Genomic DNA, 25,707 nt, shown 5'->3' with positions numbered 1-25,707 from the left:
AGAAGGAGAGAAGTTGTAGGTACCTGCTGGGTTTTGTTTTGTTGTTTTGGTTTTCTTTTACCTCGCTAGAACAAGATAGGAAAAACTGAACTAAGCCCTCCTGTTGTGTCTGATTCCTTGTTCAGCTGTGGAGAGTCATGGTGAGGTGGAGGTTCAGATCTACCTTAACTGCAGCCACTGCCACTCAGACAGCTGCAAGAGGGACCCTGACACCAACCTGCCAGTCTGCCAGTGTGAGATGGGGGCAGTGCTGGCCAACGACAACGTCACCTGCACTGGTAAGTTAAGAAGTTTTAGCCTCATTGGATAACATCTCTGTTCTTTGTGCCATATCTCCTTCTGGCTTTTTTGATGTTCAATTCCCAAGTTGCAGCCAGTGGCTCCAGTGGATGAGATGTTGTGAGATATGTCAGTCAAACATAGGGCTGAAAATTCCTGCTGACCTTTGTTTACATGCTGAGCTGTGTCTCTAGCACCATCTACAATGCTCACATTCAGATTAGGCAGGAGGTAAAATATCTGTAAAGAGACGTGGTGTGAATTTCCTGAATGGGCTCAGTGTATCAGAAATTTAAGCATAAATACCTCTCCAGGATAACGTACCACCTACTGCTGAGTTATTTAAGCCACAAATTGCTTCCTTCCACAGCAGTTTCCCACTGTGCCTGTCAGCTGATTCCTTGTACTCACAGTTATTTCCTTTCACAGTCTCTTGGAGCTCCAAAACATCAAGACTGCAGAAATTTTCAGCTCATGAGTAGTGATGTTACTCATTTATAGAAAACTGAATAATGGATAAGAAATTTGTGTTTATCAGTTTGTGTTTTATGTTACAATGATTTAAAAATTATTTAGGTACTTTTTCAACCTTCAGGGCTATAGAGGAATTTGCTGTAATTTTTATAAGATTCTCTGATGATAATCGCTGTACTGTTTTCTGAAATATAAGCAACTTTCAGAGAGATGCTTTACAGTAGCTCTTGTTTTTTTCTGATTAATGCACCTCTATTTTTATTCTTCCAGTGCCCCAGGGTCCTATACCAGAGGGACAGCTGCCTCTCCCCCTCCTTTTAGCTGTGGTGTCTGTGATTGTGGTGCTTGGAATGATCCTCACTTGTGGCAGCCTGTCTATCAGTAAGATACATTTACTTCTTATCCCCCTTTTACCTGGCTTTTTCCAGTTAAATTAGAACAAAGGAGACCACCTGGCCATGTGCCACTGCTTTCAATACTTGGAGCCAAAGTGCTGTGGTCTCCCTAGTGGATTGGAGGAACAGAGAAAAAGAAGTGATAGAAAATCCACAATTAGGCGCAAGCTTAGTCCCAAAGGCAAGGACTGCTCTTCCCTGGTACTAGCCACAGAACAAAAGAGGTAGGAAAGCCTTCTTAGCAGGTGTTTCTGTAGCAGCCACTGCAATATGGGATGAAATCACAGTCTGTAATTAAATATATAATTCATTCAGGGAGATGGTTTGATTTTTAGGACTTGATGTCAGCAATATGTTTTGTGGAGCACTCTTCCTGAGTTAATGCACAAAGCAGCACAGGAAACCTAAGCTCTTCCCAGGTGCCTGCAGGAATGAGACTGTTTGCATATCCAGTACTAAATCACTGAAGACTGTGAAGAAGAGCACAGTACTGGCAAGCCAGAGATATTTCTGGACCATTTATAATTATGGGATTGGTGCCATTCTGTTCTGTGCATTGTCTTTTCTGTTCAGTTATAGATCTTGTTTGTGCATTTTTGTTCACCTCCCCACCCCCAGTTTATCACCTGAAGAAGCAGCAGCTGGAAGGATCCAGAGCACGACTGCAGAGCCCGGAATACAAGCTGAGCAAAATCCGTACGTCTGTCATCATGACTGACTACAACCCCAACTACTGCTTTGCAGGGAAGGCTGCCACTCTGAGCGAGCTGAAGGAGATCCCACGGAAGAACATCTCCCTGCTTCGGTGAGGAAACAAGGGCCACCCCCCTGGCTAGCTGCAAGTCACCCAAAATGCAACCGATGGGATGCTTGCTGTGCTCTCTAAGATAATTTACTTCCATCAAGTTCTCAAGCAGAAGTGTAAGGTCACGAGTCTCCTGTTCCATGTTCCCACACATAAGTATTTCACCTCTACTGTAATTGTGGTTTTAATGCACTTGCCTTCTGGCAGTAGCTCCCTTCCAAATCCACAGCAGTATGTCTGTTTCTGAATTTCCTATCACAAGGACATTTCTGTCACAAAGAGATACATGCTAAGCTGTTCTTCAACATCCAGATGATACTGATCAAAGTTATATAAGCTTTAGAAGGAATTTGATCATTCTTATCTCTTATACAATCTCCTGAAGACATCAGTCTGTGGCCACCTTATTCCGTTTTTCTCCATTTTTGTCATCTTTCTTTTGCCATACTTGGTGGTGGACCCTAGGATTGAGCAGGCCTATTTTTTGTTCAGAACCATCAAGGATCCAACCTCCCTTATTAGTGACAGAAAATACTGATAAGCTATTTTCAGAAGCTTCAAAATGAAATCTAAACTCTGTCTTTAATTTGGCTTGGACTGGATGAAAATAAGAGCTTGGCCAGCTCTGGATCCAAGGACATACAGCATTTGTCCCCTCTCTTCTTTCCTTGCAGGGCACTAGGACATGGTGCATTTGGTGAGGTTTATGAGGGAACTGTGGTAGGCATTGCAGGGGACCCCAACCCTCTACAAGTGGCTATCAAGGTCAGTACTCACAAATTTCTTATATAGCAATAATTACCCATAAGAGCCATATTATTTTATCACTATTCCAGCTGGAAATGCATGAGTGCCACATATATAATGGCATGTACATATGTGTGATGCAGGCTTGACACACTGCTGCATCCAGGCATTATCAGCTTTGATTTGATTACTTTCTCAAGGGTTTTTCTACATGGTGCATTTAAAAATCTGTGCTGTTTCTCAGTGACTTCCCTTTATACTGAGAGTAGTGCTCTTCTACTGTATGTGAAATTTTCAGGTAGTCTTTTGATATTGCACAATGTTAAAGATGCTGTTGTGAATCCATATTGATTTTTCACACTAATTTCTTTGTCATTAATGGCAAGAGAAAACAGGCTGGTTTTCCCTGAAATTACTGCTGTTGCATCAGGATTTGTCAATTACTCAGCCTTGAAGTTAAGGATGCTCATAGTCTGCTTCTGTTATTTTATAAGCTTGTGACTCAGAGAATCAAATCCATGAGTTCAGCTCAAGAGCATAGCCTTCATAAATTAAAAAAAGTTCTATAGTTAGTCATCCTGTCTTTCACATCATGAACTTCCCTGTGCCACTGTACAAGTGTGGATGAAAACCCAGGACACTAGCAAGCAGATGGAACTGCCCAACCTAGTTTCACTATCCAGACTGGAAGAAGCACCAGTGGCAAAGAGAAGAATATCATCTGTGGTAATCCATCTCTATCAGCAAAGATGTTGTCCAAATCTGCTGGCAGGGAAGAAAGCTACAAGGGTGTGTGACACAAGTATTTAAATCAAGTGCCTGTATGTGTCATATGACATTCAAGCATGTGCTGCAATGTGGACACAAAGAAAGGGGAAAATAAATAGCAATTGTTATTTTAAAGACCCTGACCTCAACTATCAAATGGATCACATGCAGTGCAATAAACTGGGCACTGAAAGGACAAGCCCCTACTCTTAGGTTCCTGAGGTGATTTACATGTTGCATACTCATTCTTTTCTTTTCTTTCTTTCCTTTTTTCTCTGGTGGTCACACAAATATTTTCAATTCTTTGGTGGGATGGCCGTCACTGCCTTCACCTCTCAACAGACCCTGCCAGAAGTCTGCTCTGAGCAGGACGAGATGGATTTCCTGATGGAAGCATTGATTATCAGGTATAGTTTAAGGGTTTTTAAACTGATGATGGGCAGGGGGAAAAGAGTGATGCAGGTAAACTTTGAATCATTTATTCCTTTGCCTGTGTTCAGGAAAGAAGTTCAGTCTTATTTTGCACCAGATGGCATTTTAGTAGCATATAAGGTACTACTTGTTTATCTCAAACAAGGAAAGTGAGGTTCTTTTGTTGCCTGTCTCTGGTGCTTTGACACCTGTAGGCAACTTGGCTGCACAAAGCAAAGGGATGGGGAAGAGAAACAGGAGGACAAGAAGGCTCATGGTTAAGATAAAAACAGTTTAATAGGTAATGCAAAATCTCTGAGCAAGCCAAGCAGCATTGAAAGATTCATTCCCTGCTTCCCATGAACAGGCACATGTTCAGCCATCCCAGGAAAACAGGACTCCATCAAGCACAGCAGCTACTTGGGAAGACAAATGCCAGACTCTGACTGACCCTTTCCCTCCCTCCTTGTTCTTTCCCCAGCTTTTGTAGCTGAGCATGGCACCACACAGTATGGGATGTCCCTGTTCGTTTGGAGCCAGCTGTCCTGGCTCTGTCCCCTCACCACCTCTTGTCCTCACAGCCTTCTCAGTGTGGAGGAGGAGTGTGTGTGAGAAACCTTAATGCTGTGTAAGCACTGCTCAGCAGCAGCGAAAATATCCATGTGTTATCAACACTGTTTTGATCACAAATACAAAATATAGCACCATATGAGCTACTGTGAGGAAAATTAACTCCATCCCACCCAAAAATCCTCACAGTTTAACAAAAACTTCTGTTGATTGGTTCTGCTGGTCCTGTTTAAAGGAGTAAGAATGCACAACATTTTTGTATAAACATATTCTGCATTTGATTTGATGTCTTTGCTTGACAGAACCTTTATAAGGTCCTATGTGCGTGACCCTCTGACAGTGAATTACAAGATCTATAAAACTTTTTGGAAAAGATAAGACAGCCACTTCTATTACCACCTGTACTTTAGTTATTCCAGCCTTAGAATTTACTTCATTAACAGAAATCCATAATCTTAAAACAATTGTAGGATCAAGGGTGACTTTAAAATAGTAGCCTAGTTGAGGTTGATTTTAAGTATTTTGATTTCATATATTTTGAATTTGTGCAATATGAAGTTCCTCTTCTCATTGTCTGGCCCAGCTCATACTTAGATGCTGGTTTTCTGCTATTAAAGCATGAATCTCATGACATAGTGCCACTCCCTACAGTCTGCAAGAAATTTGATAGCTAAACAGGAGGTAACACTGATGTATGTTTTTTTAAAGAGCAATTTTAATCAAATAAGGAGTGCCTTGATTCACTTAGTAGCATGACTTTCTCTTCCCCAACTTCCTCTCTATTTTTAGTTCCTTTATTATCCAGGTAATCATTATCTAAGGGAAGACACGGCTGTCTGATGACTGAGTCTTACTGTGCTCCGTGACAGCCTCAGCTTCCTTTTGTAAAAAGCAGAATCACATAAGCAGCTGCTGCAGTAGGTATTAGCTGAGTCCCTCTGGCAGACTGAACTCTAAACTGAGTCCCCCAAACTAAATAGCTCTATGTCTAAAACAGCCAATGCTGAATTAAAATTCCTACCAGCCAGGACTTTGTATTACAAATGCCAATGAAATTTGCATTCTTATCTGTCTTATCCCTCTCATGTCACTCTCATCTTTTAGTCAGTGTGTCCATTAAATTCTGTCTTCACAGACAGAAGGCTTTGCTTTGCTTTTAGCTTTTCATACCTTCTGTTGGAGACTTTTCATGGGCAAAGCCAGGCATAACCCTGTTCTTGGGGCTGTCATTGCCAGAGAGGCATTTTGATATGGCTGAAGATTTTTTTGGTAACCACATCAGGAGTTGTTTCAGTCCACATTGCCAGATCTCAAGGCACAATGAGAATGGGTGGATGTTGACCAGTTACTAATGCTGTGTTTCTCTTCCATGTGCTGTGACCTTGGCTCTCAGTAAGTTCAACCACCAAAATATCGTGCAGTGCATCGGTGTCAGCCTGCAGACGCTGCCTCGCTTCATTCTGCTGGAGCTCATGGCTGGAGGAGACATGAAGAGCTTTCTCCGGCAGAACCGACCCAGGATGGTGAGAGAACCTCCCTGCCAGGCTTCTGCTTGGTTTTAGTATGACTGCTTGTATGTTTATCTGTTGGATAAAGGCTCTGGAGCCAAGCTAGGCTCTGTGTGTGTCCCAGCTCCCACAGACTTTGGGATATCTGTGTCTGTTTGCTTGAAGCAGGTGTCAGTGAGACAGAATCGAAGCAGGGCCAAAAACTCCAGTCTATTAGTAACTGAGCAGGTAAAATCCTATCCTGCCATTCTAGACTTCTCTGTCAGTTATACTATAAATAATTGGTCTTTGTTTTTTCTATACCTGCTTTGTTTTCAGTGTGCTGTGATGGCACATGAGGAGCAAAAGTTATAATCAGAATTCGTAGCACTAAGTCCTCAGCAGGTGTGCATTGGCACCATATGGAGAGGCACAAATTTGTACCAGTTGAAGAGCTGAGCCTAATTTATTTCATGTATCTCAGACTTTGATTAGCAGTGTAGTAATTTCTCCTCACCCTTCCTGAGCGCAATAAAAAAGTTCCTAGAGAAAAACTGACAAAAATTTCCCTATGGAGAACTATGTAAGGGGGTAAAAATAACCAGGGCTCCTGGAAAAAGTCTTCTTTATTGTTCTTAGGGAAGTGCAGATAGTGAAGGGCTAGTACCAGTCCTGTAGTAAAGCATCCCTTTTTTGCATACTGCTCCTGAAGGTAATCACTGTTCTTCTACCAGGACAGATAAACTGGTGAATGCTGGTGTTGGTGTAAAAATGGCACTTGTGCATCTTTACTGTCTCTCCCTCTTGTTCAAGTGCTAATTTTCTTCGTCTATCTCACCTTTTAAACCTGCTTGTCTTTTGATTTCACATAACACAGTAGGAATAGTTCTCTCCCACCCCCTTTAACAGGCTATTCACACCAGGCCATAAATCTCTTGCCAGCTTGCACTCATGTATGGTGCTCAAGAAAGATGAAATCTCCCAAAAGTTTTGGGGATTAAATAAGAGTTTATTCATTTTCTAACTCTTTGCTTTGATTTGCTTTATGTTTTTCTTTGCTCCTGACTCATTTAACCCTTCCCCCATCCTGTACATGTCTCTCCCTTTCCCTTTTTCTGTCCTTCTCTAATTACCCCCTGCAAAAATTATATTCTTCTACTTCACTATCCTTCCCTTACCATTTAATGTCCTTTTCCAGAATCAGCCATCCACGCTAACAATGCAGGACCTGCTGAATATAGCTAGGGATATTGCCTGCGGCTGTAAATATCTGGAAGAGAATCATTTCATCCACAGGTGAGGGGGAACAGTCTCTTCTGATGTGTTCAAGGTGCATGAGGCTCATACACTTTGTATTTGCAGTGGATTAAACAGGACTAATCTCTACAGGGGAGACAGATTATTTTCTCTACCAATACAGGCTTGTGCTTAGATGACCCCATGGATCACCCTGGGGTTTTTTAGGAATTAGGCTCTGCACTGTTTTTTGCAGTCCTGGAGGGAGAGCAATGTTCTGTTCCAAGTGAGAGGGTTTAAGTACTAATTTTCTGGTGCCTGCATTGCAAAGACAGTTGAGATTAGCCCTGTAGTCCACTAGATGGTAGTGTCACTCTGTGTTAGCTGATAAAACAATAAGGTATTTATTTCCTTTCTCATCCCCCTGTCTTGACTTAAATGCTTTCCCTATCTCCCTGGCATTGTGGGCAGCTGGATTCCTTACTGTGAAGTGCCTGCTGTGTTCAGCACTTGTGTGTAAAGGAGAGGAGAGTCCTTGCAGAGGGTGGCACAGGCTCTGACCACACCAAAGTGCAGCCTGGAGATGTGCAGGCAGGCAATTGTAAACCTACACCTGTGTGGGGCTGCACAGCACAGAGATGGGAAACAAGGGCAGGGGCTGGAGAAATCCAGGGAAACAATGGCAAGCAGCAGTTGGAGCAAAAAGCCAGGAGGCTGAGATAAGGGAATATGTTATATGGCTTTATGATTAGAACATCTGAAACAGTTTTCAGACTCCTTTGTATTGCAACAATAAGGAAGTTGTGGTGGAACGGGCTTGGAGATTTCTGTCATTTCAAAAGAGCAGTAAGAGTGTGCAGCAAGTTTTGGCTCTTGGATATCTTAATAACTGCTTGAAAGGATCAGTATTCTAATTGGAAACTTCTGAGTTAATCACTACAACATTATTTTTTAGAATCCTTGCTGTAAGAGTAACAGCAGTGTATGACTGAAAGAAATCTCTGGGTCAATCTTTGCACTGTTGGATCTCTATTATAAGGAAACTGGGAATGGATTCATTTTGTCTTAGCCAACAATTCAGTAAATCTGAACGCAAGGAATTTCCCTCAGGTTTTGTCTTAGTATTTGTTAGTGATGTCAGCATTACTTAGAGTGGGTTGGGAAATCAAGAAGGCTTTCATTACAGATATCAGGAATCCCAGGGGTAAAAAGTAGGGCAGTGGGGTTGTAGAAAGGCCTCTACAGGGCAGGAATTGTCATCCAGGAGTCACATCTGGTAACAGAAGAGAAAGTTGAAACTGACTTCAAAACCCTCAAAGATTTTTCGAGGCTGGCAACGGGAAGAAACATGAGTTGTTCAAGGAGCTTATTTTTCTTGGCAGTCAACAGGACCCCCACAGTGCTATGATTTTAATGAGTTTCTTTTCAGAATGCATATTTAAAATGAACAGAAATATTTTAGCCTTGGCTGTGAAGGCACTACTTCCATTTCTCACAAGCTAAACTTGCACCCAGCAAACAGCTGCTTCCATATGGAGCTTTGATTGATTCCATGGGAGATATCCAGAAGTAACAAAGCAACAGATTACCAAATATGGTTCTGTATAACTTTTCAAGCAGTTTAGAAAGACTGTCCAACAGCATCACATCTGTAGCCGATGGGGACACTGCTGAGATGTCCCTCTCTAAATAAATAGAGCAAGAAAGAAATCTGTCATAATGTGATTGAAGCTAAAGAGGTTGGGTTTGTTCCTCTTTTGATACTGATGCTGTTTTCTGCCTTAGTGAAAGAAGGTGTGAATGGGGAAAGTTTGGCAAATGCTGGGTAGAAGATATAATTCAAATGCAGTTTCAGAATTGTGGTTAACAAACATGATAATGTAACTGGAATTCTTTCTTATTTTAACAGGGCTCTTCTCATTTCTTAAGAAAGACTTGCAGGACTGGGTCTAATACTTTTTCTTTATTCCTTTAACTACATAATAGTTCAGAATTAGAATTGATTTTTAATTTTTAAATTTTTTTAAGAGATATAGCTGCAAGGAATTGCCTTTTGACCTGTACTGGAGCAGGACGAATTGCCAAAATTGGTGACTTTGGAATGGCCAGGGATATTTACAGGTAAGTGAAGGGCAATTTCTATTCTGTGAGTAACTCAGTAATCTGTATAATTTTTGACAGGTTTGAACTGTTTCACAATATATGAAGCAGTGGAACCATCCATCAGGCGCCTGAAATTGATGAGCAGTTAACAGTTGTGTTAATAGACTGTAAATTATGCTTATGAACCAATCCACTTCAACTGTGGCCCCAGGAAACTACAAATACTTGTGAACACTAAACCAAGCATAGGCAAATTTATTAGCTACTTGATCATAAATTAGCTTAAATTCAAATTAAAATTAAAAAACCCCAGCAACCATAACTATCACCTAATGATGCCAAGAGCACTTGCTGCATCAACACCTTGTGCAAAGCATTGGCAAGCTTGATGTCTTTAGCTGTGCAAAAGAACATTCTCAATTTCCATCTCAGCTGCAAAGAGGATATAAAATCCTACTCCAGTGCACTGTTTGTGTTGATGACTTTTCTTTTTTCTCACTTGGCCCCCACTGTTACATGCAATCCCAGCTGCTGTTACTGTGGTGATGGGATCTTTTCTGCATCAAAGCCTTTCAGGCTGTGTGATATTCTCTGTGCATTTCATCTTCCCCAGAGCAAGTTACTACCGCAAGGGAGGAAGAGCCATGCTTCCTGTCAAGTGGATGCCACCAGAAGCTTTTCTAGAGGGCATTTTCACCTCCAAGACTGATACCTGGTAATAATTCTCTTTTGTTCACTTCTGCTATTCGCTGAAAAGCATCAAGGAATGTACTGCTTAAGAAAAAGTAAAAAGTGTGCTCAGCAGGAATCTTAGAAAAAGTCAGAATTTCCCAGAAAAGTATGAGAAGTCTTCCCACTGCATTCAGGAGAAGTAAGGCTAAAGAATCCAGAATAAGAATTTAAAAGTCAAATGTAAATAGAGGAAATAAAAATTTGCTATTCATAAATGTAGAGTATCACATAAAGCCAACCAAGAAGAAAAAGCAAAAGCATATTAGATTCTCAGGAAGTCTCAGTTAAAAATCCAGGCAAATATCATCAAATACTTCTCTCAGTCTTTGGAATCTTCTAGTTTCCATCAGAGACAAGGTCTGCTTGTATACCTTGTAAATTACTCTCTCTATACCACCCAGCATTACTCTTGTATATTTTTTTCTTGCTGCATACGAAGTGACAGCAGATTTAACCAAAAGTCCTTGCTGGTTGCTGAGGAAACAATATTTATATATTGCTTTCTCATGCAACTTGAGCTTTCTTTAAAATAAGCACCCCCTCAACAGTAGCACATTCAAGCACAGGTGCTGGGAATGGAAGCTTTCCAGTTTGCTTGAGAACACTTCTTTCTCTGTGCAGCACATCCTTCAGTGCTGTGCTGAGGCATTCCCTCAAATGCCACACTGACCCAGTTTCCTGAAGTTGTTAGGATGCCGGAAGACAAGGGATTGCTTATCAGCCTAACTGGGAGCAGCCAGCACTAAATATTATGAAGGAAAGTGCTACAGTTCCTGTAATAGGCTATTATAAGTAACATGCATACACTGGAAATTACATTGACCTTTGTAGCAATAAGTGACTCTGAAAATTCTGACCCTGCTGACATCCTGGCAGAATTCTCTTGCCTTCCTTGTGTCTAAGTCATGCATAATTTCTAGTGGCACTGACAATCTGACCTGTGGATGTAAAAAATCACATTTCATATCAGAAATGCTGCTGCTTTTCATTTAAGGTGGGTAGAGGCCCTCTCACAGCTATTCCCCCCCACCCCAGTCAGACCAGATTTCCATACCAGCTCAGCCCCAGGTTTCCTATAGCAGACTCTCAGGCTTCAGGATCCTTAAAATAATCCAATCAAGATGGAACAACAAAATAACCACTTGAGCTCCTTCCTCTGAGGAGGAGCCCCAACCAAAGGAAGCCCTGGGTTTTTATACCCTCGCAGCCTAAGTGTGCCAAAGTCTGGAGTCATTGGTTCCTGCTGTGTCTCTGAGTGTCCAGTCACCTGGCAGTGCCACAGGTCTTTGTCCCATTTGTTTTGCAGAGGGTCAGTGCCAAGCCTGCATTTTGCCTTGAGCTTCTGCCACCCAGAGCTCAGCCTGCAGCCAAGCTACCAGCACCAAATGTATTCCTCAACACAAATATCTCAAGTTTTCCCAAGTAAGGCAAGAAATATCCATGCCAGATCTAGCAGGTCTTTTCAGTCAGATCATGCACAGCCAAGGGCAGTCTGGCATTTCCTGCTCTACTAATAATGAATGCAGCAGAAAGAACTCCTTCAGAGTTATTAAATATTTTGAAACCTCTGCAAAACTTGTTTTGGAGCTTGAGCAAAGATTTTGATTGATTGGGGTGTCTTTTTATGTAAACATTGATTGGATTGCAGTTTTGAAAGGTTTTGTGGTGTTGCCTACACAGCTACAAATTGTGGAGCAGAAATGAAACCTGATTGGTATTGTTGCCTGGTTTCTGACACAGGTCTTTTGGAGTGCTGCTTTGGGAGATTTTCTCTCTAGGCTACATGCCCTACCCTTGCAAAACCAATCAGGAAGTGCTGGAATTTGTCACCAGTGGAGGAAGAATGGATCCACCAAAAAACTGTCCTGGGCCAGTGTAAGTATTTCCTTACTCTCATAAGCCAAAGTATAGTAGGTGACAAAAATGTGGACAGAAACACTTCTACTCAGGTAATTCTGATTGCCCTTTCTGTTAGGCAGGTATTGCTAAATGTCTCTTGAGCTACTGCCTCTTGTATACAACTTAGAGCTCTACTAAATTTGCTTTAAATTGTGGCTCCCAGGATCCAGGAATATAAAAATTATATATCCACTTTTGGCACTTCTCCTTTGAGCCATGTACCAAGTGTGGTCCCTTGGACCTCTGAACACCTGATGGTGAAATGGTTTTTTTACAAAACAATCTTAATCTTGATCATTTGTTAAATTTTATTTTTAACTTTAAGGTACCGGATCATGACACAATGCTGGCAGCACAGTCCAGAGTATCGGCCAAACTTCTCTATCATCCTGGAAAGGATCAAGTATTGCACACAGGTATTGGTCTTTGGTAGCCAGGTGGATGATGATCCATTGAATGCCAACCATCCAAAATCATTAAGCTTTAGTCCCTAAAGCAAGTGAAGGGTCCTGACAGACTGATATAATTACATTACTAGTGTGGTGGTGGTGCTGGCTCTTTTCCAGTGTCCATCCTCACTCTCCCATCTTCTGCCCAGCCATAATGAGCATAAACTCTTCCTGTGCAAATGGATGCTTTTAGCTCTTCACTTGTTCATTTGCAAATTGTCTTTCATTTTATGATGGAAAGATACGTAGATCTCTCTCAAGGTCCACATTCTGACCTTGTCTAATGTTGCTCAAAAGCCACAGCTGAATAGTTATGGAGTGGAGGGGGGAATGAAATGGCACAGTGAGTTCACTATCCAGTAGCATTTAACAGCTGCAGGTCTGGATCCAGCCTCTCAAAAGAGAAATTTTATACTACAGACTCCCAGCTTAGTCACTGATTTCAATGAAGACTTTTCCCAAAGGAACCACATAAGTCTCAACAGCATGTGATACCCAAACAGAACATAGCACCTTGTGTGATGTGCAGGAGTGTGACACAAACCTGTGACAGTCACCCTGAAGGTGTAACAGATTCCTGCCTCTCTTTTTCAGGACCCTGATGTGATCAACACTGAGCTGCCCATGGAGTGCAGCCCCGCACCAGAGGATGAAGGGAGTACAGTCATGCGCCCAAACATTTCCAGTGGGATAGTGCCACTGCTGGTAAGCCCTTCTCTCACTCCTCAGACAACACCTAAGACACTGGAACCCCACCATGCTGGGCACAAACTTGTACCATGTCCACAAGAGCTACTGGTGGAGAACCTGAGCAACAGGACTGCCCGAGGGCCCAGCCTGCCATGCCTCAGTGATTTCAGCAGTGGGTCGTGGTTCCAGCAGACCTCAAACCAGAAGCTGGAGCTCAGCAACCCATCGGCCCACAGACTTAAAAACAAAACAAAAAATCTCTGGAACCCAACCTATGGATCATGGGTGCTAGAGAATATCTGTCAGTTCAGCCCCAGCTCCAAGCTCAAAGCAAATCCAGAGCGGGAAGATTCAGGCTTTGATGGGAATTGCAGTTCTCCTAGCTCTCGGGCATCTCCAGCATCTCCAAGTCGAAATAACTGCCCTCACCTGGATATCAGTGGGATTGAACTGGTGAAACTGCAGACCTTCCCCTGTGGCAATGTAAATTATGCCTATGATGACCTGTGCTATAGTGCTGAGCACCAGCCATTAGCCTTGGCAGAGGTCAGAGCAGCTGTGCTAAGGAGCTCCAGTATGCACAGAAATGAAAAGCCATTTTGTAAAACAGAGAAAACATCAAGAGAGAGAGACTCTGGTCTGTCTTTGTCAGATGACCTGAGTGTTACTCCAGTATAGTAGAAATGGTTCTTCCAAAGATCAGGGAATGGGTGTCTGGAAGGACTGTTTCCTGTTTCACTTACTTCCTCCAATTTAGTTCCATCAGATGGGTGAAGTTTCAACATCAGCAGTGTTCTGCTTCCTCTGTCTACCTGCCAGATCCCAGATTGTTACAGACATTTGCATTTCTATCTCTGTCTTTCAAATGTGCTCCACTGAACCAGCTTAGAAGTGGAGAACAACGGCATTGTTTGTCTGATTCAGAATACAGCTCCTAAGGAAAGAACTCCTTTTCAATCTGCTCAGGTGAAAAGAAATGGACCTACCATCCAGCTGCAGTGTTTGGATGGAAATAATGACCTACACAGGTTGTGCTTCTTTCTGAACCAAGAATCCAAAAACGTGCGCTGAGCCAGCAGCAACCAACTTGCAAAGGCTGCTACACTCCCCGGAGCTTTTTACTGTCCTGATGATTTACTAATGATTATGGACCATAAGGGAAGTAAAAACAAAATAGCAGCTACATTTACATCTGTTTTATTAGCAGACCTTGTGGAAGCTATTGCTCAAATTGGTAGGAAGAACGAAAAAAAATGTCAAGCTCCTCTGAGCATGTGCTTTGTAAACAAGCAATGAAGAGGAAACATTTACCATTAAAAAAGCAGTAGCTGGTGGAGCAGACAGTATTCCTTTGAGCAGTGAAGGAAATGTGCTTCTTGCCTCATGGTGTTGCTTTCCTCACAGCTCCTGGCATTGAAGGTGCAGGTGGTTTTTCAAGGAAGGGTGAGCTGTACATCTTGGTGAGAAATAGACTGTCTTTATCTTTCAATGAACTTTACTTAAAATGGACTTCATTTTTGTAAGTACTTTGATATTCAGCATTAATTCTCTGTGCTGTGTTGGTAAGCACTAAGCTGAGGTTTTTGGGTAACCATCTAGTATTTGGTATGCTGGAGTTCTTGGTTTTAATACTCTGAGGTAGAAACTAAAGAGGAGAAATAGTGAAGGGAAATCTAGTGCAAACTGCACTTAGGGTGTTCTTTTACAGGAAGGTAGAATAGCTCAACCCTTTGAGAAAGCTAAAACCCCTACTTGGCTTCACACAGCTGAGCAGGTAGTAATTGTTCCTTGCCTTGCAAGTGCAGACTTGCTGATAAAGGTAGTCATTTGTTTCCAAGACAGCTCATTTATAAAGCTTTCTTTAGTTGTTTAGGATCTAAACGGATGTTTACAGATTAAAGCTGCAAAATAAGAAACTGAAAAGGCAAATAATTTGGATTAAGTCTGAACAGTCTTGGAAGCATTCTGTCCTTGTACCACTCCTGAATGTCACACTGCCAACCTACAGTGGCAAATTATATGCCATATTTCTGTGAAATCAAGTTGTGTGGTGAGATGCCAGTTGCAGGCTTCTCTGGCTCCTTTCTGAGGCAAGAGGTTCTCTGGTCTATGCTGTATGCTTAGTGATCAGCTGCATGTACAGTCTGAAGGTGTGGGCTAGCTGGCCAGGGTTTGCTTTGACCACACAGACTTCCAGTCCTTTACAGCAGTCAGGGTGGACACTGAGCTGTGGTAAAGAAAAGCACAGAGTGAAGAGTTTGACTCCATCCTCAGTGAAAGGCATCTTCAGCACAGGTTTGCGGTTTATTGGTCTGACTTTATATCTGTTCCATGTTTTGTATAGTTTTAGGCCTTTGACTTTAGAATGGACAGTTTTATATAATGTCATTTCAGAGCATCCAAGTACCTTAAGAGCAGGTGTCAAGAGGATGGAAGCAGACTCATTTCAGTGGTACCCAGCAACAGGACAAGGGGCAACAGGCACAAACTGAAACACAGCACATTCCATCTGAGTATGAGAAAAAAAGTGTTTACTTTGAGGATGACAGAGCACTGAAACAGGTAGCACAGAGAGGCTGTGTAGTCTCCTGCTCCAGAGACACTCAAAACCCAACCAGACATGATGTGCAACCTTCTGTAAGAGAACCTACTTGAAGAGGGAGGTTGGACCAGATGATCTTTGAAGGTCACTTTTGACACCAATCCTTCTGTGATTTCTAGACACAAAGGGTGATGATGGTCACCGTTCAGCAAAGACCCTTATGGTGTGGAAATAATTCCAAATTCATTGCATTGTGAAATAACAGATGGTCAGAAGAGAAGGGTCCCTGTGTGGGGCAAATTTCCAAAGTGTGGGGACTGATGAGTTTAGTGACCAAAGGAGATGGATGACCTTGCCTCATGCCCTTCTTCCCATTTCACTTTTGCTTTAGCTCTCTAGCTTCTCTCACATTTAGTCCATTGTCTGTCCTGTCATATCCAGGAGTTGCTACAGCTCAGTTAGATGAGGCAGAAAAGCCAATTCAGCAGGAAACTTTCTCATTCTTTCCTCTTGCAAAGGCTAACATTTTTTGTCATATTTCATACTGGCTACTTCTGGACCATGCTAGTCAAAAATAAACACATTAATTTTGGCTAATTGAAATTTCATCAGTTTGCCCTTACCTTTCAGATTGTATTACTTTTATGGTTCATGCATTAGTAGATTTTTGTCTGCCAAAGGTGATCTATCAAACTTTCCAGCAGTTGTGACTTGGTGCCTTCCTCCCTGAACATGAGGTAAGGCCTCAGCAAAGTGCAGTGATCCTGGTTCAGCTGTAGTGGACAGAGCACTGGTGGTCATGGCCATGCTTTTATGCCCATTATGACTCTGCTTTCAATTCTCCTTAGCCAGTATCAGGGGCTGGAAACTGGTGGCAATAGCAGTGAAATATGGGCTTGTTCAGAAGCCATGGGAAGCTAAGTAAACCTTCTCTTCCCAGAGACTTTTAATGAAGTAGCAGACACAAGACAGTTCTTCATATTTTTGAATGTCTACACAATACCACAAGATTCCAGTGAGAAGAAGGCACAATCCCCACTGTCCAGATAGTTACCCAGCTGGAGCTACCACTGTTTTAACAAGTAGCACTTGCCTCAACATACTTCACCAACTCAGAAAGGCCACTGGTGATAAAAATAGGGAATCCATTGAAAAGTGAAGTGAGAGGAGAGCACAGATCTATTACCAGTGCCACAGGCAGTCTTGGCTGCAGCTATGCCCTCACTTTATAAACAAAGTGCAAGTCCTGCATGTTGGACAAATACCTGTTTTTATTGAAGAGCTGCATCAAGGCACTCATTTACAGGGAGCACATAGACAAAGCTGCACACAGAATTTTATCCTGACCAGGATCTTACCTCTAAGAGTGATCAAGAGTGTGGTGTTGAAGAGCAACTGTAAGGGCAGAGGATGCATGTATTAGTGTTTATTTCCAAGACAGACTCTGATGGTTTACAACAGCATTTAGCTCAGGGCTGTACTGAGCCAGATGTAGTCTATTCTAACAAGACAAGAGGTGGAGATGCAGGTACCAAATGGACACTAAAAGGAAGAGCTGGGAATTGTAAAAGAATCTGCATTAGCAACCTCAGTTTTGTAAAAGGTCTTAACTCTAATTAAGTGGAATGATCTTCTGTCAGCCTATTGCCATCAATCTTGACCTGTAACAACCTTTTTTTAGATGTCATTTAAAAACCCTCACAGATAATGAATTTTTTATTAATATCCTGCAGGAAATAATGTTAATATTGCTCCTATTGTCATGTTGAATACTACATGCTGTACAAACCATTTAATCTCAAAAGAAATGTGGTGATAGACACAATGTTCACTCCTTCAATTCTAAGGCTGAAACTTACTGTTTATACAATCAGAGGTTTCATAGTGCTCAACTGCTAGCATTGCAAAATATAACTTGTGTGAAACTGCTTTTTAAGGAGACATTTTTAGTGCATCACCAATGAGTTAAACCCAGAGTGTCAAAATTAGATTAATTTGACAACTGGAAGCCAAAACCCAATTTTGTTTCTTAGAGGAATGACATGAGCTGGAGGTCTGGGATTAATTCCGTCCTATAATCCATGTGAAAAGTCTTCCACAGCTTCCCTACTGCACAATTACGCATTTATAGGGTTGTTATAAATTGCTTTTCCTGATAGGTGTCTGTCTTTTAACATTACCAAATTGGTTTTGTGACTGTATGTATATAGCTGTTTTTTGACTGTGTTTAGCATTAATGCTTTATGTTGCTTCACACAACTTCACACTTACATTTTAAAGAAGAGAATGATTAGCAAAAGATGAAACAATAATGGAAATTTCAATTTATCTTTCTCTGCTTTTTCACATATGTTGATATTCCTGCTTTTCGTTTCTTTGTGATCCTTGCTCTTCTCAATATAAATGCTTTGCATCTTCATTTTTTCCTTTAAACAAACAGAATTTTTAATTGCACAGATTTAAGGTATCCCCTCCCCTCAGATCAGCCCTTTTCCTGATTCAAGTTCTCTGTTAACTTGCCCATGGGCCGGGGTGCACTAAGATAGCTTTCCAAGGCTGATAAAATAGTTATGGGCTTTTGCAAGTGTTAACTTCACCCCAAAAACACTCTCCCTACTTTCCTGAAAGAGAAGAAAATGCTGCTGCTGGGAATACTTTCCCCCCCCGCTGTATTTGCATCTCCACAGCTGAGTCAGAAAGTGACAACACCTCCTTTGACCCTTGAGCTGTGTGAGAGTTTCTCCTGTAGCCCTCTGGCTGTGCTCTCTCCTCCTGGCTGTCCACCCTCCTCAATCCAATGCAGAGACCTTAGTGACACCAAGCCTAACATCTTCCCATCACACCACACAAATGGAAAAGTCATGTGAATAGGTTTTGATTTGTCATTACCTCTGACCACGGCAGCACTTCTGCCAACTTACCTTTCTGGGTGACTACTGTACATAAGTAGATGACACACCTGCTTCTATGCAATTTAAAGCTAGACAAGTGTATACTTCTATATTTGCAACACAAAATAAAGAGACACTAATGGTGGATATTTGTTTCCCTCTCTTATAAGTACTCTTTGCACATTCTCTGTGGTAAGAATATACTCTCTCTTGCTGAGAAGTGCTGCCAGTCCTGGAGTGTTGAGTGCTTCTTTCCCATGTCCACACAAAACTGTCCAGGGGAACAGTTTGGTGCTCTGAGTCTGAAAATGCCTCTTGCTGCCCATTTTTGTTATGTGCTGTAGGCTATTCACTGAGATTTTTGAGACAGAGCTTACCTTGGAGGAAGCTGACAAGTTTTGTGTGAATCAAGTTCTAAAGGTAATATCTACAACAGGTTTTGGAACCAAGCTCCACCATTTGGCTCTAGATGTCTTAGAGTTGGTTTTGCTTTAGGAAGTACCAGATGCTAAAGCCTAAAGGCAAAAGAAACACTGAAATACATTGTTTTTCTCCCTTCCCTAAGGAAATTCTTCAAGAACAGATATTATTCTCACACAACGAAATCATAGCAGATGTCTTTTTCCTTCAGTCTCATTTATTTAGTAGCATACACACTTCAGAGTAACAAACACTCATCCAATACAGTCAATGTCAGCATTGCATTGTAGTGTTCAGAACGGATGCATGTGGATGATACAGGCCATTTGATCTCAGTACCTTAAGAATAATAACAAATAATAACAACAGCAATAAAAAAAAGTAGCAAAAGCCCTCTGAGATACATAAGGGTTTGGTCCAACTCCTATTGAAATCTTTCCCTTTAACAGGAACTGGATGAGGCTTTAAGTGAATACCTCCCTGTACAAAATTTAGAGGGATTTAAGTTTTCCCACTTTGGTTAAATTTCAGCCAAATTTGTATCTATATTGGGTCTCAACACCCATAAGTTTTAAACTTATCTGATCTATCTCTGTGCATTTCTTTCTATATTGCACCTTCCTCCAAAGAATCTCACAGCAGCTTGCAGGCACTAATGAAGGACAGCCTCACACCATTCCCACGAGGTTAAGATTGGAACAAAATAATGCCTAGGAGAGTAGTCCAAGGCGAAAAAAACCAAAAAACAACTCAATGATGAAACTGAGGGAGAGAAGTCCTAATTCTACTTCTCGATTCACAAAGGAATGCAGCAGCTACAGCTACTGCTGTATCTAACCAGTGAGTTTAAAGACCTGGGAACCTAAGTCAGAGGTGATCTGTTCAGCACCAAAGTGCCTCTAGGCCAGCATTTCTGACCCTGCTGTGCAACCACATGTGCTCAGTGTCTCCAAAGCGAGGCACTAGCTCAGCAGATGTTTCATTGAGCAACATTCTGGACTTGTGAACAAATCCTGTGGTTACCGTGCATCAGCTCCCATGTTACATGCCTGTGCACATGCACCATGCTGACTCTCTGGTAAATAAAAGCTTACTCAACACAACTGACCCCATACTGAAAGAAGGCCATGCTGCTTCCTCACACTAGCAAGCAGACAGGTGGTCTGAGCCACCTGATGAGAGTCAAGGAATCTAAAACTTACCCTGGGGCAGTTTGCTTCTGAGCTCACAGTCTCAGCTCCTTAGGGCTCCAGTGCTCAGCTGAAGTCCTCCTACTCACAGTTTGCAATGAAAAGCTGCCCCCTTCTTTCCCATAACAGCAACATCTGATTGTGTTTCTTTCTTTCTAATCCCCTAGCAAGACAAAGAGCCATTTCAAAACTAACTTCCTGGAACTATACATCATCTAGAATGAATTCCCAGATCAGTGTCTGCTGTAGCAGAGATTTTCCTTTTTCCCAGTTTCCAGCTACTGCAGTGGAACAAACCTTCTCCATGTTTTCCCCAAGGATCATGTACTGCAAAACCAGCCAGGTGAAACGAGGAGTTGTTTGCTTTGAAGTACTGCTACCACATTATAGATGGTCCAGAACTGGACAGTCATTCAAAAAGTTTTTCTTAAACTTTTAACTGACACTTGAGCACCAACCTCTACTGTTTAGATCCTCCCCTCCAGAAAATAGGTTACATTGGTGCAGAAGATTCACATATGTGGTAAAGAAGAAAGAAATTTAACTCCAAAGATTAACCTCCTAATCTTATTTCTAACTTTTATAATTCTCTTTAATTATGGTAGGACAGCTTGCAATTGCAGTCTTATAAAAAAGGCAATGTCACTAAAGTCCTGCCTGTGAGACCAATTTACTTGCTATCATCCTTAAGCATTGCTATACTCCTTAGACACTGCTTACCTGTTGGCTGGAGAAAAAGAGAAATACATTTTTTTTAACTATGGAATTAAATATGGAGTATGGAATTCACTTCAGATTCATTTGTCATCTCACAGCAGTTCAAAAGTTAGGAGGCATCTGGAATGATATAACCTGAGCTCACTGTCACTTCAAAGAAAACCTAATGCAAGCACTCTGAAACTTCTAAGTGAAAAATTCATTAACATACTACCAATAAATATAAAACAGAGAAACTCAAGGAAGCCACAGAAGTCATCTGAATTTGCAGTGAACTGAAAAAATAATTACCAGTTTCAGACAACTTCTGGTTTAAGATAAAATATTTCCACATGTCATTACTGGCTATAGAATACCTACTCTACACCATCTAACTTTTACATCATAACTGAGCTTCAATTTTCAATACTCCTGTTTTGTTTAGAATTGAAAAATAGTAATAACATATGACTGATCTTTTAGTACAGTAGTGTGTTACATAAAGTAACTTTTTTAGAAATTATTATAGGCTGTCCAACACTAATTACAAATATAACAGATTTTATTCCAGATCTGAACTCTATAGGAGTTTTTTTTTGTTTATGATATCAACTATTATCAACTATTAGCAGTTTCCCAAAACTGGAGTTACCTTCATATATCCAAAGTTCTCAGGCTCTTTCCTGAGCACAGGACATCAGCAAAAGACAGGAATTTCTGATCAACGTGCATTACTACCTCTAGATGCTGAAAGGGTTTGAACCACCAACTGGTAATGTAACTCTTACCTGCATTGTGAAAACTGCATCACCACATTATTGATGTTAAAACCTGGAACATGAATCAACATGTGACTTATGATAGTATTTATACTGCCAGCATATAAAAACCTGTTCCAGTGACTAGAGGCAACCAACAGAGAAGGGATGTGAGGCCATTGCAAGAAAACAAATTTTCTGTGGCTATGCCTGGACCAAAGCAAAAGAATGAAGCACAGATCACCCTGTGATTCCAGATGGGAATTATTATTACAGGATATAATATATTGACATTCCTTCACCCAAACTGCCTGGAGATTACAGCTGATACCTTGGAGGAAGGATGCCTGGGAATTATCTCATCACTGTGTAATGCTGTGAATGCAGAAACATGACCTCCCTGATTGCTGTGCCACTTTATACATGTAAGTGGCAGCATCATATTTGAGAACAAGAACATGGCCAAGAAGTCATGTGCATTAGGAGAGTCAAACCATGATCTTCAGAGATCACACTGGTTGCTGACTACTAGTGTGTGCATGTGTATAGTGGTTTTATCTTCAAAAATAAACAAGCCTTGGAAAAAAAACTTAGTTCCCTGACCAGTTTGTGAAAGATCATTAGTGATTTTTGGAGCTGCAGATCAGCTGCAAGAGGCCTAACTCTCCAACTTAGTAACATATCCATCAGTCCACCCCATTGGAAAGTCAAATGTTTTTGGAGACAATAGGCTGCTATTCTCTCCCTAGAGTATTTGTAATCTCCTGAGCGGCTACAGAAAAAGCCAAGGCCGTACTTGGAGAGAGGCAAGGTGAAGGGAAGGAGAGAAATGACCAACAGCAGTTAGCCACATCAAACCACTACAAACTGCTGTCTCTCTTTGCTCCCAGTTTGTCTTGATTATCACCCATTTGCACCTTGCTCACATTGTAGCATAATTTGTTGGTCCAACCTATAGAGTACACAGGAGCAAGAGGACTCGGAATTGGAGAGGAAAAAAAAAATCTGGTTTCAAAACTATGCAGTTCCCTGAACAATGATTTTTCCTGCCCTGAGTTCCCAAGCATTTGCCTTGGTTCTCTAAGAAGTAATTTGGAGTCCCATTTTGCCAGAAACCATAATCATTCTGGTTTACCACACAGACCTCTTGACTCACGCTGGTGTGATTCCCGAGTATGGAGATCCTCATTCTTTGAGGACCAGTCTCAAGTTCATCTGGTGCAATAGAGACCAATCTGGAGTGATTTCATTTAGGTTCACAGAGGGCTGATGCAAAGTAACTTTGATCACTGACTGCTGGGTTCTGGATGCAGCTCCCTCTGCACTGATGACCTCAGGAGTCTGGATTTAAAGGTTTCCTTCTACTTCAGTAAAGCAGAAAGTTACAGAGAAGCCCTGCAAGTTGTGTGCCTTTCTCAACTCATCTTTCAGTGATGCTTTCCAAGATGCCAATCAAATTGTCCAATCCCAACAAGTACCCATCCTCCCTGTTGCCTTCTTGCCAGGGGATCCTGTGATCCAGTGTCTGCCCATCAGGAAGAAGGGTCGTCTTTCCAAAATCGATCAGCCACACGTTGGCATTCCCACTGCCATCATGTACAAAAAGTAGTGAACTTCCTACGACCTGGAAAGCAGATTGAGACAATGTAGTTAAAAATACATCTTCAGCATCCCCCCACTAATTTACACTTTCTGCTAAGAAGATGATCTCCTTGGCTCACCTGTGACCCAACAGACTTTTGGGCTGCACTTATACATTGATGATTTAGATGCCCCATTTGCATAACCATATCAATCAGTAAGGTACAAATGGAAGGGTAGATAAGAAATGGGACTCAGTAGAAAACAGGAAGAAAAGCAATTCTTCATCTTACTTAGCATCAGGTCTCAATTTGAACAATTCAGCAAAGGCCTGTGACTCCTTTCAAAGACAGATCATGACCCATGATTAACAAGAATACCTCTACTGATAAGACAACATCAACAAGGTAAAATAAAATGCCTAATCTCAAAATCTTGAGCTGTTAACAAGCAGAAGTTACAATGCTAATGATGCCTTCTTTTGCACAGCAAAGCAGAACACAGACAGCAGAATTACATGGTATTTCAACATAAATCCATTATAAGTAATACAGCCTTCATTGTCAAACTACAGTTGAATGCTACTGTACCAAATGCAAACTTCCATGTTGCCATTCCCCTGTAAATATTCCCACTGGAGCATATCCAGGTTAGAGAAACCATAAGAAACTGGTACTAATAAGCTATTTCATGCAGTGGCCCAGAGCTATAAGTGCTGGGATGTCATAAAGACAGAAGGATTTATTATTCCTCAACTAGTTTTATCTTCTGTATCATTTTGGTGAAGACTCTGTGTTGTCAACATGTATTGGCTCTCTTCTACAAAACCCTTTTACTCATTCAGGCTGTTCTGAAGTACACCTGAATGTGTACTTCACTCAAACAAACAAGCAATGCACCTCCACAGCTTTACACTCACTGCTCACCTCATGTCGCTTGAAGAAGTCTGAGGATTCAAGAATGACATTAATTTCCTGCAGACGTTTGAGGTATTTTTTCTGGAGGAAGAAGAGGGAAAAAACCCAAAACAACCCATGAACATTTCATTGAAAACTGGATAAAGATAATCTGTTTACAAGAGTCAATATAATTAAGAGATCACATTAATTTTAGGCTAAACATTTCTAACAACTAACAACATTTCATCATTAGAAAGTCAGTCTGAAAATACTTTGCAAGCTTTCATAGTGAATTAACAGACTGGAGTCATCTGCTGCATGTCTTACACCAAGCATATTTATCTGTCTTGACTTGGATGTCATGAGGCTTTCTGCAACTGTTTTTTTTTTTTTTCTTCTTAATAAAAAGTTTTAAAGAATTAAAAACCTTCCAGTTCCACTAAGTAAAAAGAAAGAAATAGTGTTGAGAGACAGGGAGCTCTGGTGGGGGCAGAGGGGGGATAAAAAGGATCAGATTTTTAATGCTGCCCTGAGCTAGCAAATACACTCCTCCTGAAGGGCTAATCTGCCTTCATAATGGCTTCCACACTGCAGCAAAACATTACAGCATCCTCTGAAGTTCCAAAGACAAGAGATGTGTTATGCCATCTACCACATGCCTGCTGTGCTCCCCATGAATTAGCACACAGGAATTCCTCTTTGAGATGAGTTTCACACATGGGAGAACAGCTAGTCACCAATCGCACTTCTTGCCTCCACGCTCTGGTTTTATCCTCTCCAGACTGAATTCCCAAATCACAGATTTTCCTGCCAACACAATTCTTGCTTAGATATCACCCATCTAATGCATTAACACCCATGGTTGAAGCTGATGGCAAGACATAAGTTAGTTAGTTTGAATGACACTTTGATAGCATAAGGCATTTGGGATCAACTCATGGCAAAAGCTGACAAACCTGGTCTCAGTCAACTTCTCACAAACCCACCAAGCCCCCATGTCCACTCCATCTTACCCCCCTGGCATTCTAATTCCTATTTCCTGTACCAAAAAAGCATGGCCCTGAAGCAAGAGCACTGGTCCAAGATCAGTGCACATGAAGAGCTCAGACTCACCAGAATAGTTGTGTTGCCCTCAATGAATTCCACAAAAACCTGTAGGACTTGCTCCTGTGTCTTTGTAGTTTTGAAGTTTGTGTTACATGTTCCATCCGCCTTCTGCACAAAACCACACAGACACAGAGAGATTATTTATACTGCACACATATCATTCCCCTCATCTCTCAATCCTCTTGAACCAGCAACAGCTCAGCCCTCACTAACCAGATGAAAGTAAGTAGCTGAACAGGAAGAGAGCAAATAAATCAAGCAAGGAGAAGAGATACAAAACCCAATTAGATAGCTTTAAATCACACTGGCAGTTCATTCTCTGTTGAGTACAAGTGAAAAAAAAGAAACAATTAATGATACTACCAGCTTGCAGGAGTGTTTTCTCACATCAGTACTAGCAGTGCAAAGTTCAGTGAGGCAAACCACAGAGACCTCTTTGGTTGTACTCTTGTCTGGCTAGTGAAACCCTGGCTGAGGGTGTGAGGGAACATTTCCAAACCCAATTTTACCAGTCCTTTTAATTCAGGGGTTTCCTTTAGGTTTTGGTGAGCATTTTTTGTTGTTATTTGGGTTTTCTG

General features: G+C 41.4%; 2 protein-coding genes across 3 annotated transcripts in view; one reads left to right on the top strand and one right to left on the bottom strand.

Annotated features, from left to right (window-relative positions):
- Positions 1-15,839, top strand: part of LTK (leukocyte receptor tyrosine kinase) — an 89,200-nt gene extending 73,361 nt beyond the window's left edge. The window contains exons 18-29 of the mRNA XM_079309042.1: positions 126-278; positions 1,024-1,134; positions 1,767-1,953; positions 2,628-2,718; positions 3,811-3,875; positions 5,843-5,972; positions 7,135-7,232; positions 9,201-9,293; positions 9,889-9,990; positions 11,748-11,882; positions 12,232-12,322; positions 12,950-15,839. Coding sequence (XP_079165168.1) covers positions 126-278; positions 1,024-1,134; positions 1,767-1,953; positions 2,628-2,718; positions 3,811-3,875; positions 5,843-5,972; positions 7,135-7,232; positions 9,201-9,293; positions 9,889-9,990; positions 11,748-11,882; positions 12,232-12,322; positions 12,950-13,723 — 2,030 coding nt within the window. The 3' untranslated portion in view covers positions 13,724-15,839. The remainder of the gene's footprint in view (positions 1-125; positions 279-1,023; positions 1,135-1,766; positions 1,954-2,627; positions 2,719-3,810; positions 3,876-5,842; positions 5,973-7,134; positions 7,233-9,200; positions 9,294-9,888; positions 9,991-11,747; positions 11,883-12,231; positions 12,323-12,949) is intronic.
- A 528-nt stretch (positions 15,840-16,367) lies between these two features.
- Positions 16,368-25,707, bottom strand: part of ITPKA (inositol-trisphosphate 3-kinase A) — a 41,430-nt gene continuing 32,090 nt past the window's right edge. For both annotated transcript variants that reach the window (XM_079309043.1, XM_079309044.1), the window contains 3 exons: positions 25,136-25,237; positions 24,050-24,121; positions 16,368-23,166 (listed from right to left, as the gene is read on the bottom strand). In XM_079309043.1, coding sequence (XP_079165169.1) covers positions 22,963-23,166; positions 24,050-24,121; positions 25,136-25,237 — 378 coding nt within the window. In that variant the 3' untranslated portion in view covers positions 16,368-22,962. The remainder of the gene's footprint in view (positions 23,167-24,049; positions 24,122-25,135; positions 25,238-25,707) is intronic.

Source organism: Erithacus rubecula (genome assembly GCF_903797595.1).
Source record: "Erithacus rubecula genome assembly, chromosome: 6".
NCBI classification, from domain to species: domain Eukaryota; kingdom Metazoa; phylum Chordata; class Aves; order Passeriformes; family Muscicapidae; genus Erithacus; species Erithacus rubecula.
This window is presented reverse-complemented; position numbering and strand designations above follow the sequence as displayed.